The 16,768-nt window shown below is 40.1% G+C and overlaps 1 protein-coding gene across 1 annotated transcript in view; it reads left to right on the top strand.

The window, feature by feature from the left end:
• The window catches only part of LOC129243392 (furin-like protease 1), an 80,703-nt gene that overhangs the window by 10,210 nt on the left and 53,725 nt on the right, over positions 1–16,768 (top strand). Inside the window, exons 6-8 of the mRNA XM_054880406.1 lie at positions 703–821; positions 1,183–2,649; positions 10,024–10,178. Coding sequence (XP_054736381.1) covers positions 703–821; positions 1,183–2,649; positions 10,024–10,178 — 1,741 coding nt within the window. The remainder of the gene's footprint in view (positions 1–702; positions 822–1,182; positions 2,650–10,023; positions 10,179–16,768) is intronic.

Genomic DNA, 16,768 nt, shown 5'->3' with positions numbered 1-16,768 from the left:
CCGTAAAGGGGATGCTGACACACCCAAGAGATTTGATCTGCTGCTTACAGAAGTTGACTAATTTGGACTTGCACCATGGCGTCGTCAGAGCCTTGATCGCGGCTCGGCCATCGCAAAAAATCGCGTTTCCTAAGCATTTTGCGTGCCTGCAGGATCGCAAAAAGTTCTACCTAAAAGCACTAGCAACATTCGGAAATTTTAAGGAAATAGATAAATTGTCTGATTTAGAGAACCTCTCCTCCGACTCCCGATTCCACCTATCTATTGCTTGAGGGACTCTTGGAAAGAGCCGCTTTTTTTTTGGAAGAGCTGGATACTGTGTTGCGGTGTATATCTTTGGTATGGACCCAGTGTACGCTTTCAATTTACCTGTTCATGAACCAACTCAAGAGAGATGCAACGATTTGCCCGGCAGTTGAGATGATAACAAAAAGCGCAACTTGCTCCATACTTTGGCAGTCGGCAAGGAAATTAAGCGCAGCTCGCTTAAGCAATTTTTTTGCTGAGTTACTCGCATTTCTAATAAAATTCTACACATCATTTAGTTCGTTCAGAGTAATCTCCAGAAACTGTCCCAGAGGGCTCAAAAGCTCAATGACAAATATTATATATTTTTTATTTTATCCCCATGTTTTTTTCTATTTCACACCTCAACTATTTTTTGAGTATTTGTAATAACTTTCTGTCCTCTTTAAATTCCAGTGTTCACGATGTCTCTCGCTCTGGGTTCAATCAATGGCCCTTTATGTCCGTCCATACTTGGGGTGAGTCACCGCATGGCGACTGGCAGTTGGAGATACACAACGAGGGTCGATATATGGGTAAGTCAAGAAAGCCAAGTAAAACGACTTTCAAATCTATGATATTCTAGTTCAAAATATACTGGTTTCAACTGTTTCAAATGAACTCTTAAGATTTCTGAATGTAATTTAACCACTTCTCTTTCCAACTCATATACTTACATGCTGCGTTTGATTGATATAACGGCAATATGAAATAATCAAATATCTGTAACTAATCTCAAACGAAATTACCTAAACCAAACTGTTTTCTTTAACATAACCTCAACTCTTCAATGTAACTGTGCTCATGCAACCGTATAATTGCCAATCACTAACACATAACTCGCATACAAACAAACAACTGAACTCACATGTCCTAAACGCCCGGCCTGCACAAAAGGTCACGCCTTACTCCGCGAGTGGTCGCTGATATTCTACGGTACCACGCAGCCTATCGACCCCAACGACCCCGTGTCTACGCCGCGCGCCAATTCCGCCGAGAATACAACGCCGAATTCGAATGCGGCGAGCACCACAACGAACCTCCATCAGATCTACTCGCCGCAATATCCACGCATCTCATCCAACAACATTGCCAACAACAATTTGGCGACGAATGTTGTCGGTGCCATCAACACCATGCCGGGTGGGGGCGTAAAAATTCCCATTAAATTACCATCACCATTGAACAAGTCCGTTTACACAGCCGCGAATGGCGCAAATAATCCGCTGTTGAATGTCGCGACTGGAAGTAGTAAAAAGCAACAACAACAACTGTATAAACAACAACAGCAAACACAACCGCCGAGTTATCAACAGATTTCAGCGACCTACGGTGTCATATTGGGCTCGCAGAGCGGGAAGGCGGGCAAGAACGGCAAAGGGAAGGGAAAGTCTGGAGAAAAGGGTAGCGGCAAGGGAAGCGGGAATGGCGGTGGTGGTAACAAATCTGCATCCAACAAAAAAGAACAGACTACAGCAACAAATACGAAGAATAAATTCTACCGCATATCACAACAACAGCAACAAAGCGGCAACGGAAATGGCAAGTCGAACGGAAAACCATCACAACAAGGGGGGCGCATAAAAGCACAATCGGCGGAACGTTTACAGAGCTATGACGACAAGATGAGCCGCAAGGTTATTGGGGAAATAACAACAACAACTACAACTAGTGCTAACACCAATACAAAAAGCAATAATGCATATGGCAGTGGTAGGACTAAGGTCAAATCCGACCCGGAGGGTGCGACTGCTCTTGCGACCCCCGGTTCGAGCACAACGAACGCGGCATCAAAAACCGCGTCCACGCAGATATCGAGCTACGCAAAGCTGCCCGTTAAAGCGACCAAACAAATCAAAGAATCGCTGCTGCCACTGCAAACGCACGAAAAACTCACGGTTGCCTCTTTCGCCGATACGCGCATACCGAAGCTCTTCGAACGTTACGAGAAGATACAGGCAATCTTTCCAGAATTCCAGCCCTATCAGGGCCCTAAAGAGAAGGATACCACAGCGGCGGCGGCAGCAGCAGCCGCAGCAGCGTTAGCTGAAAAACGCAAACTAGCCGCTGCTGTGGCCATTTCACCATTGGATTATGAGGCAGAGACCTTTAGACCGATGTTGGGTCCAATGAATAGTGATGCCAGTGGCAGTGGCAATAGCAACGGTATCAGCGGGTCGAAACCATCACGTGAGAATGCAAAGAAGTCTTCGCCGAGTTTTGTGCCCGATCAGAAGATTATCAAAAAGCAGCAACTGCTGCTTGCGGCAGCCGGTGTGAGCGGCGGCACACAGCGACCGATAGGCGGAGTGCTCGGTGTGTTGCCCAACCGCAAGGGGAGCAGCGACAGTAGCAGCAGCAACGGTAGTGGAATTGATTTTCGGAATGCATAACATTTTTGTTTCGGTTGTTTCACTGTTTTTTTTTTATTTTTTAGTGCGATGCCGATTAGTTAATATTTTTTATTCCTCAGTTTTTTTTAATTGTATATTTTGAGTAAAATTAGAGCAACGTTCGCGCAAACTTCTTAGCTAAAAATATTTTACGTCGAATTTTGATTTTATGCATTAATATCTTCATTTGAAAACTTTACCGAGATTGCTTGACCGCAACCCCTTAAACGCAGCAATTCACGTTATCTCATCAATTCGAATTGTTCGTCTCGCGAGGGAAAAATCAAAATTCTAAATAAGAAATCTAAGTACAGAGACTTGAAATTTAAATTGAAATTTGAAAAAGGTAACCCAAGAAGCACCGAGAGAATGGTAACTGCTAAAACAAGTGAAAGTGAAAGGATAGATAGTCAAGGAGAAAAGGTGAGAATTAACAGAGAGAAAGAGATAGGATGGAATAGAGACTGAGGCAGAGAAGCTACTCCTGTGAGAACTTTCCAGATTTCTTTTCTAAATTTGAAAATATCCTCCAGCTTAAAAGAACGAATTTGACTCATTCTCATGACATCGGAACCTAAAATTCATAGCCTCTAGCGAAGGCAGAACACTCACAGAGAAAATGCTCAGTGCTATCCGCCTCCTCTAAGCAAAACAGGCAAATCACGTCCTCCATGATTCCAATGGTGGGCATATGGTGAGCCCATGGGTTGTGTCCTGTACGAATACCGACCATCAACCGCACGTCTTTTCTACCAAGTTTTAAAAGAAAGTTCGATAGTCATCTGTTCGGGCTTGCCACAAAACACTTTGCAGTTCTGCAGCGTTCTAGACTGGGCCCTCGCTATTTATGTAAATTGTCTACATAATAGCTGATTAAATTCATGATTCCTGCGGAACTGATTCCGATTACTGGCTCTGGTCCTTGTGAGGGAACCGCTGATCCACGGTTCGCCAATTCATCGCCAATTTCATTTCCTTGAACACCGCGGTGTCCTGGAATCCATATAAGTACAAGCTTATTCCGTCTTGCAACCGAATCAAGCTTATTCTTACATTCTTGAGCCATCTTTGAGGTTGGCTTCGCGATCTCCAGAGCCTCCAGTGCAGTTTGACCGTCACTTCAATTTGTTTCCCGCTCCACCTCCTCTTAATAATCCATTCAGCTACTTTCAGAATGTCAAAGAGACCTAGTGATCTCCAAAACACGTAGGCACCGAAATATTTTCCTATTTTCGTCGGTATGGACTTCATATCCTAACGCACAGTCAGTTTTAGAGCTTTTAGTGAGTATTAAGACAACACTGAGTCTCAAGGACTTGACACTTTAGTATCGTTATCAACAGATAATAATGCTAAGGTATAATAAAGGAGGTAAACTATTAAGAGTTTGTCCGAGCTTTGCTCTGACTTCTCTAGTCTAGTGGCTTAGCTTAGGTGTAGATCCTCTCTATCCACATATCTTCAAAGAAGTATTGGACAGATTGTAACATTATGAACCCAGCTTCACCAAAGCTATTCACAAATGGTTTAAAGTTGAATGAAAATATATTGGACTGCTCTTCTACAATGAACTACCCATTAAAATTTAGATTCACAGAATTTGGCAATGTATTCCATGCAGAGTCGGCCGACTAGCAACTGTCTAATGTTGTACACGGGTAGGCCTTAAAGTCAACTCAGCGTGTGCTTTGACATGTTGGAAAATCATTCCGACCGCGAGTGGATCTAAAGCGAGTGAAAAAGCTGCAACGACCGCAACTCTCTGGTTGAGGGTCTTAAGCAGTCACTATCAAATCCCTACAACTACAACTGTCTTAAGGGCAATGTCGTAGAGTTAGTATAGCTTTTACGCCATAGATGTCGTGCTTTCGCTGAGCTAGGATCCGGAAATCTCAATTGCATATGTATCTAAAGGGTGTTCAAGTTGGAGTTATAGGATTTTAAATTGAAAGAAAACAACGAAAATCCAAATTGTTTGGGCAATCTTTATTATGACATTTATCATGACATTTATTTTTTAAAGACAATCCCTTTCAAATGTTGGCCGCAACTGCACCGCAATTCGGTCATCCGTAAACACCAATTTTGCATGATTTGATGGAATACTTCGGTCGGTATCTCGTGAATAACTTTAGCAATATTGGCTTCCAATACCTCAATCGAAGCTGGTTTATCCACAAAGCATTTAGTCTGTACATATCCCCACAAATAAAAGTCCAAAGGTGTGATCTCACACGATCTTGGTGGCCAATCCGCTGGTCCGAGACGAGAGATAAATTGCTCACCGGAATGTATGGCAAGCACTGCCGTCTTGTAGGAACCAAATGTTTTAGAGATAACGGGCTTCAATTTCTGGCATCCGCCATTAAGAAGTCATTTATCATAGCTCGATAGCATTCGCCGTTCACTGTTATATTGGCGCTAACCTCGTCTTTGAAGAAAGATGAGCCGATGTTCCTCCAGCCCATAAGCCACGTGATGAACACTTTTCACAGGGCGTCGATTTTCGTTAACGATTTGTAAAAGTTGTTGAGGCGTAAATCTTTCCATGATGAAATGTCAATGAATAGGGAAAAAATTATGTATTTAGTTTAGCAGTAGTCAAGCGTAATCTGTCGGAAACCTCTTTTGGAAAAAGTTCCGCCAATCTGATAACCTTTTCTTATATATAGCCATGATGAGCTGTTAGTGGTGTATATAAGAGACTTGCAAAATCTTTTCATATTTAATTGAATTTATTTACGAGTACCAAAATTTTAAAATGAAGCCTATTTATAAATAAATATACCACAAGTGCGAAACAGCACTGGATTTTTGCATAAGCACAACATAATTTAACATCTCCTTCCTCACCCACCTTGAACCACGGACCCTCGCTACTTGTTCTACTCTCTCCATCTCTCTCCCTCTCTCTCTCCGTCTCTCTCCTTCTCTCTCTCCCTCTCTCCCCTTCTCTCTCTCTCCCCTCTCTCTTCCTCTCCTTCTCTCTCCCCTCTCTCTCCCTCTCTCTCTCCTTCTCATTCTCTCCCTCTCTTTCTCTGTCTTAGCTTCAGAGTCTGTGGTGGAGCAAAGCTTCATCAATAATCCTCCTCCAATTCAGTCTCTCTCTTGCCTCATTTCTCCAATTACGAACGTTCATCGCTTTTAAGTCTGCTTCTACGTCAACAAGCCATCTCTTCTTGCTCGGCCCCTCTTTCTTCCTCTAATTGAACGCAAAGTAAACACCCTTTTTTGGATTCTTTCGCTGGGCATTCTTATGATGTGCCCAACCCGTCTAATTCGCTGCGCTTTACTACTTGTTCTACTGCGCCACTTTTATGGCAGTCATACATGAAACCTAACCCAACCCAATATTTGATTTATCTCTGACGGTTATTTCGCACTCTCTCAAGCTAGAAATAGTGCTCAACTAAAGTGTCATAAAAGTCAATGCTCACTGTGCTGCAAATCTTCACCTGATGCCATTTGTCCATAAAGGCGCAAAGCATTCGCTTTGCTTTTGGTACATAATCGCTGATCAAATTCATGATTCCTGCGAAACTGATTCCGATTACTGGCTCTGGTCCTTGTGGGGGAACCGCTAATCCACGGTTCGCCAATTCATCGCCAATTTCATTTCCTTGAACACTGCGGTGTCTTGGAATCCATATAAGTACAAGCTTATTCCGTCTTGCAACAGAATCAAGCTTATTCTTACATTCTTGAGCCATCTTTGAGGTTGGCTTCGCGTTCTGCAGAGCCTTCAGTGCAGTCTGACCGTCACTTCAATTTATTTCCCGCTCCACCTCCTCTTAATAATCCATTCAGCTACTTTCAGAATGTCAAAGAGACTTAGTGATCTCCAAAACACGCAGGCACGCAAATATTTTCCTATTTTCGTCGGTATGGACTTCATATCCTAACGCACACTCAGTTTTGGAGCTTTTAGTGAGTACTAAGACAACACTGAGTCTCAAGGACTTGACACTTTAGTATCGTTATCAACAGATAATAATGCTAAGGTATAATAAAGGAGGTAAACTATTAAGAGTTTGTCCGAGCTTTGCTCTGACTTCTCTAGTCTAGTGGCTTAGCTTAGGTGTAGATCCTCTCTATCCACATATCTTCAAAGAAGTATTGGACAGATTGTAACATTATGAACCCAGCTTCACCAAAGCTATTCACAAATGGTTTAAAGTTGAATGAAAATATATTGGACTGCTCTTCTACAATGAACTACCCATTAAAATTTAGATTCACAGAATTTGGCAATGTATTCCATGCAGAGTCGGCCGACTAGCAACTGTCTAATGTTGTACACAGGCCTTAAGTCAACTCAGCGTGTGCTTTGACATGTTGGAAAATCATTCCGACCGCGAGTGGATCTAAAGCGAGTGGAAAAGCTGCAACGACCGCAACTCTCTGGTTGAGGGTCTTAAGCGGTCACTATCAAATCCCTACAACTACAACTGTCTGAAGGGCAATGCCATAGAGTTAGTATAGCTTTTACGTGCTTTCGCTGAGCTAGGATCCGGAAATCTCAATTGCATATGTATCTAAAGGGTGTACAAGTTGGAGTTATCGGATTTTAAATTGAAAGAAAACCACGAAAATCCAAATTGTTTGGGCAATCTTTATTATGACATTTATCATGACATTTATTTTTTAAAGACAATCCCTTTCAAATGTTGGCCGCAACTGCACCGTAATTCGGTCATCCGTAAACACCAATTTCGCATGATTTGATGGAATACTTCGGTCGGTATCTCGTGAATAACTTTAGCAATATTGGCTTCCAATACCTCAATCGAAGCTGGTTTATTCACAAAGCATTTAGTCTTTACATATCCCCACAAATAAAAGTCCAAAGGTGTGATCTCACACGATCTTGGTGGCCAATCCGCTGGTCCGAGATGAGAGATAAATTGCTCACCGGAATGTATGGCAAGCACTGCCGTCTTGTAGGAACCAAATGTTTTAGAGATCACGGGCTTCAATTTCTGGCATCCGCCATTAAGAAGTCATTTATCATAGCTCGATAGCATTCGCCGCTCACTGTTATATTGGCGCCAACCTCGTCTTTGAAGAAAGATGAGCCGATGTTCCTCCAGCCCATAAGCCACGTGATGAACACTTTTCACAGGGCGTCGATTTTCGTTAACGATTTGTAAAAGTTGTTGAGGCGTAAATCTTTCCATGATGAAATGTTAATGAATACGGAAAAAATTATGTATTTAGTTTAGCACTAGTCAAGCGTTATCTGTCGAAAACCCCTATTGGAAAAATTTCCGCCAATCTGATCACCTTTTTTTATATATAGGCGTGATGAGCTGTTAGTGGTGTATATAAGAGCCTTGCAAAACTTTTTTATATTTATTTGAATTTATTTACGAATATCAATATTTTAAAATGAAGCCCATTTATAAATAAATATACCACACGTGCAACACAGCACTGGATTTTTGCATAAGCACAACATAATTTAATATCTCTACCCTCACCTACCATGAACCACGGACCCTCGCTACTTTTTCTACACTCTCTCTCTCGCTCTCTCTCTCCTTCTCTCTCTCCCTCTCTTTCCCCTCTCTCTCTCTCCCTCTCTTTCTCTCTCTCTCCCTCTCTCTCTCTCTCTTAGCTTCAGAGTCTGTGGTGGAGCAAAACTTCATCAACAATCCTCCTCCAATTCAGTCTCTCTCTTGCCTCATTTCTCCAATTACGAACGTTCATCGCTTTTAAGTCTGCTTCTACGTCATCAAGCCATCTCTTCTTAGTCGGCCCCTCTTTCATCCTCCAATTGGATGAAAAGTATATACCCTTTTTTGGATTCTTTCGCTGGGCATTCTTATGATGTGGCCAACCCATCTAATCCGCTACGCCATACTACTTGTTCTACTGCGCCACTTTTATGGCAGTCATACATGAAACCTAACCCAACCCAATATTTGATTTATCTCTGACGGTTATTTCGCACTCTCTCAAGCTAGAAATAGTGCTCAACTAAAGTGTCATAAAAGTCAATGCTCACTGTGCTGCAAATCTTCACCTGATGCCATTTGTCCATAAAGGCGCAAAGCATTCGCTTTGCTTTTGGTTAAAAAAAAAAACAAACAAAAAAAATGCAATCAAAGCCAGCAATCAGTCGCCTGCCACGCTGACGCTGACACCCTTCACGTACGTCTGCCTCGCCATCAATCAAAGTACTGTAACGGAGGTCGGTACTTCGGCTTTTTCCACTATCGTCGTCCATTTATGTAAACGTGTTTGTATTGATGGCCGGTAGCGGCTGGGGCTATGCGTTTGACTATCGTTCAATTGTGTGAGAGCTGCGTGCACGCGAACGCCATCAATCAAACTACTCGATAGTGGCATACGATTAAGACGAGAGGGGACCTCTTTTGTAAGTTTTTTTTTTTTTAATATTCAGCTCTTTGAAGTTTTTAGACTGCAAAGGCAAGTTTTCCTCTCTGGCTTGGAGCGATAAACTCGTTAGCTGCATTTTCAGTGCAAATTCATTTATTTACATACTCTTACGTAGGTCCACACGTACATATGGGCCTGTGGAGCGCTTTGAATTACCTACCCGACCAGAAGTGCAATTACTATTGACGATCGAAGTTTACTCGTACTAACAAACATAAATTCGTAATTTCACAAACATCTAAGAAATTTATTAGCTTCTGACTACACTTTCTCTTACCAGTTACATCCTGCCAGGCAATGCCAATGGCTTCAGCTCTGCTACAATAAATTTTTTTTTGGTATTATTTATTATTATTTCGTGCACAAAAGTGTTCTAAGGCAGAGTAAATTGCAAATATTTCATTTTTCCAATTTCAATTTTTGTTGCACTCTTTTTTGTTTCCATCTGTTCATTTTCTATTGCATGAGAAATTTTAAAGCTGCCCAGGAGATTGGAAGGCAATGAAAACAAGCATTAGCTACCAATAAATCTGGCAATCTGTTGTAACTATGTACGTGTATATATGTGCATACATACATTCATGCATACATATATATACGAGTATAAGCACTTATTTAGCTATGCACTGCAACTGCACTCACCTGCAAGGACTCCTCCTAGTGCACAAATATTCACGTTAAGTAGTTAAGCTGCAGAAACTTTGTTTATTAATAATTTTTGCTTTAAATTTATTTCTTCTACTTCTTTTTTTTTTTGCTACTCAAAAAATTGTAAAAATGCTTTTACATACTACCACATATTTCATTTATTTTTATATATGTAAATACTTTTGCATTTATGAGAATTTAGTTCCGCATTCTCTTTAGTTTCTAGTTTCTGCATTATCTGCCATTGATGAGCTATACTTTTATTTTGTATTTGTTTTCATTGTTTCCTTTGTAGCGCAAATCACACAATGGGACTTGATTTTCTATGGCACTGAAACACCCGCCCAACCGGAAGACACAGTCCACATTAGCGATGGTCTATTTGGCAATGATATGGGCCACAATGACATCGAATACGATGCTAATTTACAATGGCGAAATATGCAGCAGGTAAATGTTTATAATAATTGCAAATAAGCAACAACGTATTGAGATTCATTAGTTGGCTATTTAGCATAAATATTAAATGCTAACATACGTGCATCCTTACATGCATATATACATACATACATATCTATAGACATTGGACATTTGAGAAAATCCTATTTCATAGAAGTGATTATATATTTTATTTAAGGAGTTTGGGGTTTAAGTTTGGGGAGAGCCCCGAAAAAATGATGATTTTCAATAATTTTGTTTACAAAAATAAAAACATAGCAGGTATATACCTATGAAATGAGACTTTCAGCTATTAGTCCATATATGTCGTTAGCAGTATTTTTAAACCTTCCCATATGTATTGGTTTTTCGTCTGTCACCTGTCAACAATATTCAGTTCATTGTTTGTTACGTCTCACACAACAATGCATTTTTGTCGCTCTTAAAAATGTCGAATTTCGTGCCTTCAAACTACGATTTGCGGACATCGAAAAACCACTTGTGGAATGCTGCTCTCCCGGTTCAAAACGAAGTCTTTTTTGCATCGAATCGTTATGGATGATGAAAAATGGGTGTATTTCTCCAATCCCAAGCGCAAACGATCGTATGGTCCGCCCAGCCAAAAGCCAAAAACAACGGCCAAACCAAATTGCCCCGGCCGCAAGGCAATGCTGTGTGTTTTCTGGGATAAGCGTGCTATGATTTTGTACGAACTATTAAAACCAGGTGAAACAGTTGACGGTGCACGCTACCAACGATAATTGGCCGATTTGAACAGCGCTATACACCGAAAACGTCCAGAATATGCCGATCGGCGTCACAAAGTAATTTTTCTTGATGACAATGCACCGCCACATCGAACAAGAGCGACCCGGGAATTGGTGGAGACGTACGATTTGGAACCGCTGGTGCATGCGGCTTACTCACCAGACTTGGCGCCTTCCGATTATCCTTTGTTTGCATCGATGGGCCATGCACTTTCCGAGCAGCGCTTCAATTCTCACGAAGACGAAAAATGGCTCTATGATTGGTTTGCGGCCAAAGACGGCCAATTTTTTTGGCGCGGCATACACAAATTGCCTGAGAGATGGGAAAAATGTGTCGCTAGCGATGGCTATTATTTTGAAGATTAAATTTGTAACCATTTTTTTTTTTATTATATTAAACGTTTGAAATTGAAAACAAAGTCTCATTTCATAGGTATGCATCGTAATACATTATGTTTCGACTTGACTTTGGCATAATCTCAAAAAAAAAATTAATAATTGTGAAAGTTATCGCTTTTTGTGTGGAGCCCGTTTCTCCAGTAGTCCCTTGCGGTGATCATCACAAGTCCTTGGAGATTAATCTAAAATCAATCGGGCAAGAGAAATTAGTTTTATTTTAATAGATAATCTTGTGCCTGGTCGAAGTTTTTTTTCCAAACTAACAAAATGGAGACCTCAGGAAATATTTTTCAGATTTTCGAGAAAAAACCCGACAACTAATTGTTAAAAAATAGAAATTTTTGAAAAAAATCCTTCGATCAGGCACACGTTTTTTATGGTTTTTAAAAGCAGTATAAATTTTATTGAAATCTACCAAGCGGTTTTTAAGTTACAGTGATCACCAGTTCACAAAACATAGTTTTGAGAAAAACGCATTTAAAGTTTGGCTATCGATTTATGTAGAGTTATACGAATTATTTAATTACTTGCACTGTGTCATCTATTTCTGGGCCATATAATAGTTCTTCAGCCGTTATAACAGCTTTCAAAATATCGAATGCCTACGTCCCATTCTACCTTCTCGAGTGTTATCGTTAGCGGCTTATCTGTCACTTTCATATGTAAAGCATCCATTTTTTCAGCATACGAACGCTCCGGAGTGCCCGAGCCCCCTTTGTTAATTGTTGAATAACTCGAAAAGTATTTATCGGATTCACTTCAAATTTTCACACAATATTTTTAAGATATTAGACTTTGAGAAAATGCAAAAAAATTCAATTTTTGAAAATTCTGCCTACCCTTAACCCCTTGACTATAATCGAAAAGGACTTTCAGCCAATATGAAAAAACATTTTTAAGGGGCGTGGCTCCACTTGCTTTGTGTGAAATACATATACCTAAATACACTGCGTTGGAAAACTATATCAAAGTGACTTATTGGCAATACTTTACAATTTATTTCTTTCCCATTTAATTTAAGACGCCCTATGATCCAATAGAAGTGAAACGAAAAGAAAAAAAATAAAAATGTTAAGAATTGTTTTATGAAAATCATGAAGCAATAATTAAAGCAGTTTTCTAGTGATGCTCTTCCAATACCTATCGAAATTTTTGCATTGCCGTAATGAGCCCCAGACTGTCCATCCTTTGGTTGACGCTCCTTTGGTTGACGCTTCTACGCAAACAGAGTAAATCCGTTTTTATTATTATACGCAGAACCGACTGCCGTGGGAACGTGTCTAACTGTGTACTTTGGAAGCGAGGAAATGTAATTAGCCACCGTCTTCCTTTTTCCTTCTGTTTTGTTCTTTCCCCTCTGCTTTTCCTCTGTATGGCGTAACAATGGGGGAATTTTTATTCTTTGTCCACGTGGGTCGCTCACGTGGGCAGCCATTTGTCCTGACCTAAGTTTAAAAGCCGCTTTATGGACATTTTGCTTGAGACCAACCTCCTTCCCTTCAATGCCATTTATAAGTATATAGTTTCTTACTTCGTGCATGTCCTGCACCACAACACAACGATTAAGGAATTATGAAAAACACGCACATGCAGCTGTTCAACGTACGAGCGACTATCCCCCACCACTGTGCATAGCATTGGACTCCAGCTGTTGTTGTTGTGCTCAAAGCTAGTCGATGGTAAAAACATCAGTAACAGAAATTTACATGACAAAGGCCCAGCCTGTTCAGAATTTTAATGCGCCATCTCGTTTCCAGCCTACATGACTTTGTGGGTCAGTCTGTTGGAAGGTGCAAATAACAGCAAAATTTTACTTAAAAAAGATAGAGGAAGCAACATCATTTCCAGATACCACAAGTTTTGGGAATTTATTTGGTCAGGAGGCAGCTGTTGACAGGTGCTGAAGTACATTGCAAACTTTTCCTTCTGCTATGCTTCTGCAAAGGCAATGGAATTCTTAAATTTTTTAAATTTCAGCTTAATTTGAATAAATTCGCTTGGAAAGACTGCAGTGGAGCAGTTGACTGACTGGCTTTCTGCTTCGATTTACGTGTACCAGTGCGGATTTTCCACGCCATTTCACTGGCATAATTTCAAATTACCGCTTGGCACAGTGACAGAGTTGTGCAGTTAATAAATTTCTGTAAATTTTATTCTTTTCGAAAAAAAAACTCACTTCGTTAAGTGATGTGGAAAACATAACCTCGAAAAGCTAAGCTTGAGCGAATTAGTTGTAGATCTGAAGAACATGAAAAATCTCTTTATGCATCTCCGCTGATGTTGAATATGATTTCTATCTGTAAAAGGTACACGTTAAAGTAGATGCACTGCTAAATGGGCTGTGTATGAATTTACCCTTTCTGCCTGTGCGGCGTTTCGTCGTCAGTCAACCCATGTACATACATTTGTCCGCAGGCCGACAATGTCATTGGATGCTCAACAATGACGCTGATTCTGCGCTGCCTTCACAAGCAGACCACCAAACGAACGCTCCAATAACGAGCAATGCACAAACACACTTTTTGTATATTTTATATGAGAGATGTCCGCTTTTAGCTAACAAATTTTCTACGAGCAAAGCCCATAATGACAGTAGGTCCTGGTCCATGATTGACTGTGGTTATAAAATATGAGTATAGAAATGATAGAAAAATATTCGTATATATAACAACGCCTCTTGGTAGATAATTGCCTCCGATTGCATTTCTGCCATGGAAAAGTTGGGCATAAAAAACATCCGCCGTTAGAAGGCAGCATAAAACTTTATTGAAGAGAAAGCTCGGTCAAGCACCTGTAAAGGATGTACACCCTTTTTGGGGTATGTGGCCGAGCTCCTCTTCCTATTTGTGGTGTGCGTCTTGATGTTATTTCACAAATGGAAAGACCTACAGTTTTAAGCCGACTCCGAACAGCAGACGCATTTTTATGAAGAGCTTTTTCTTCGTAGAACTACACTCGAACGTTTGACGTTGCCAGCGGAGGGGCAATCGCTTTTAGAAAAAAATGTTTCTATCTTTTGGTGTTTCATGCCCGGGCACTACCGAATGGCAGTCACGCACAAACTCATTCGGCCACGACGACTGCGATAAAGAATTGCACGCCAATTATATGCAGTCAGTGCAAGAAGTTTTGGCGCAGTGATTTTTTTTTTGCAATATTTTTCATGCCAAACTTTTTCATTAATTTTGTACGAAAATATAGGTTTTGGGTAGTTTTTGTGGATCAAAATTGAAGTTCCAAACTTAGTTCAACACATAAAGAAAAAACACCAAAAACCGCGGTCTCTGTATTTTCTTCGCTTCAAGCGTTCAATCATTGTAGAGTACAAGATCGTCAGCAAAAAAAAAAAAAGTATTCAAAATCAACTGGAATTTCCACCTTGCTACACTATAATTAAATGAGCTATAAAACTGCAAACCAGAAAAAAATCACATTTCCCAGTAAAAATTCCGAAATTTTGTTGAAAATTTGATGATTTTTTTAATGTTCTATAAAGATTAAAACTTTAAAATCTATCGATATCAATAACTATGGTTTGACAGTTGAGAATGACAAACCGTGTGGACATTTCCGTTTAGTAAGGTTTGGCAAGTCATCATGAATCGTTTAGCGCCAGAGCAACGCTTTCGAATTGTGGAAATTTACTTTGAAAAAAGTGACTCTCTCCGGGAAGTTCATAGAGCACTGACGTCATCGTCCTTATTTCTTTCGAAATAGTGAATGGCGAGAATTATCGAGCCATGCTGATGGAATTTGGATTTCCAAAAGTTAATCAGCTAAACATCGATGACATTTAATTCCAACAATACAATGCAACTTACCACACGGCCCGCTCAACAATCGAATTATTGCAATATTCAAGCCACCATTGACGCCATACGGCCAGATTTATTGGAAAAAGTAGTAAAAAAGTTGACTGATCGAATGGACCACATAACTGGGAGCCGCGACGGACATATGCCGAGTATCACATCCAAAAAAAAAGTCCATAATATTTCTGTATTGCGTTATCATTTTCCGTTCTCAAGCTCTTAAAAATACACCCAATAGTATGAATTATATTTTTATGCAAACTTAACGAAAAAATTGGCATGAAAGAATTACAAATATTGTAAAAAAAACTCACTGTGTCAAAACTTTTTTGGCTCACTGTATGTATATAGGAGCTCTTATTATATCTAAAGGAATACAATATTCAATATTCAATGTACGAGTTCGCGTTTAACTTTTGTTGTGCTTTAACAGTAAAGAATCTAATATGTCATAAATTGGATATGGTACGGCGTGCAGCTACCAAGGCCACCTTTTTTACGACATGAAAAATAACTTTTAAAATAGCACAGATGCCGAAAAATGCAGCCAACGTTTCCACATTAGTAAATCGAGTCTTTTAGTTGCCAGCGACTAGATTAGGTTAGTTTTTTGTGGTAGACGGTTTAGAGTAGCCAACTTATGATACTTAGACCTTGTAGGTCCGTTATGGTACCTTTGTGTAGCACGGACACCTTAGTCTTTATACATCATGGAACCATTTAAACGCTCTTATTAAGCGTAGGATTTTATTCCAACACCCGGATAGTTCCGTAAGAGAGTCAAATGAATATTTTCCTAACAAACTTGCTTTACTCAAAGCTAAGGCTAGACAATTACAAGCAAAGTATTCTACTGCTTCTCCCTCTTACTAGTCTCTACAATATCTGCAGTATTCATGAGAAATGAGAAATACTCCCAGCCTAGAAGAGTGTCTACCTAACAGTCATTGACCAGTAATACAAGCCACAACCTTCGCGATGTTCTCTCTTGGGAGGTTGAGTAATTCTCCTGACCTTTTCTTATCTATTTGCGGTTAGCCTGGTTGCAACACAAGTGTTTTCTTCTCTCCTTGACCAATTGGCCACCTGGAGAATAGTTATATAATTTGTATCCTTAATTAGCAAATTGCCATAGGAACTCCAATATTAAATTACCTCTGTTTTCAAGCAGTGGAAGATTAGTATCCTTTCTGGCTAGCTCATTGGCCTTGCAATGCCTCATCTGGGGCACATTCCCTGTCGCTCTTATTAGACGAAGAATCCATCAGAAATCTAGAAAGAAAGCCCGAAGAGCTGCTATAGAGTGAAGGGGACTAGCACCACAGAATACGTAAAAAGTCCTCCGCTCCCCATGTGTGGAACTGTGGAATTGTGTGCCTGTGGCCTCGATGCGTCTGTACTAAATTTTATCAATTCGATCACCACTTCTAAAAACACATTTTGTTGGCAAAAATTAAAACAGGGGGTTAATTTATTTATTTTTTTTTTTTAATTTCCAACGATTAACAATTTTAAGAATATATTTTGCTGGTGAAAATTAAAGCAGGTGGACACCCGTAGAACACCCCTAATAAATATGAAAGCACATTCGTATGCATGTTTGTACTCATGTTGATTCTCAGAA

Source organism: Anastrepha obliqua, chromosome 1 (genome assembly GCF_027943255.1).
Source record: "Anastrepha obliqua isolate idAnaObli1 chromosome 1, idAnaObli1_1.0, whole genome shotgun sequence".
In the NCBI taxonomy this organism is placed as follows: domain Eukaryota; kingdom Metazoa; phylum Arthropoda; class Insecta; order Diptera; family Tephritidae; genus Anastrepha; species Anastrepha obliqua.
Note: the sequence above shows the minus strand (reverse complement) of the source record. Positions and strands in the feature narration are given on the sequence as shown.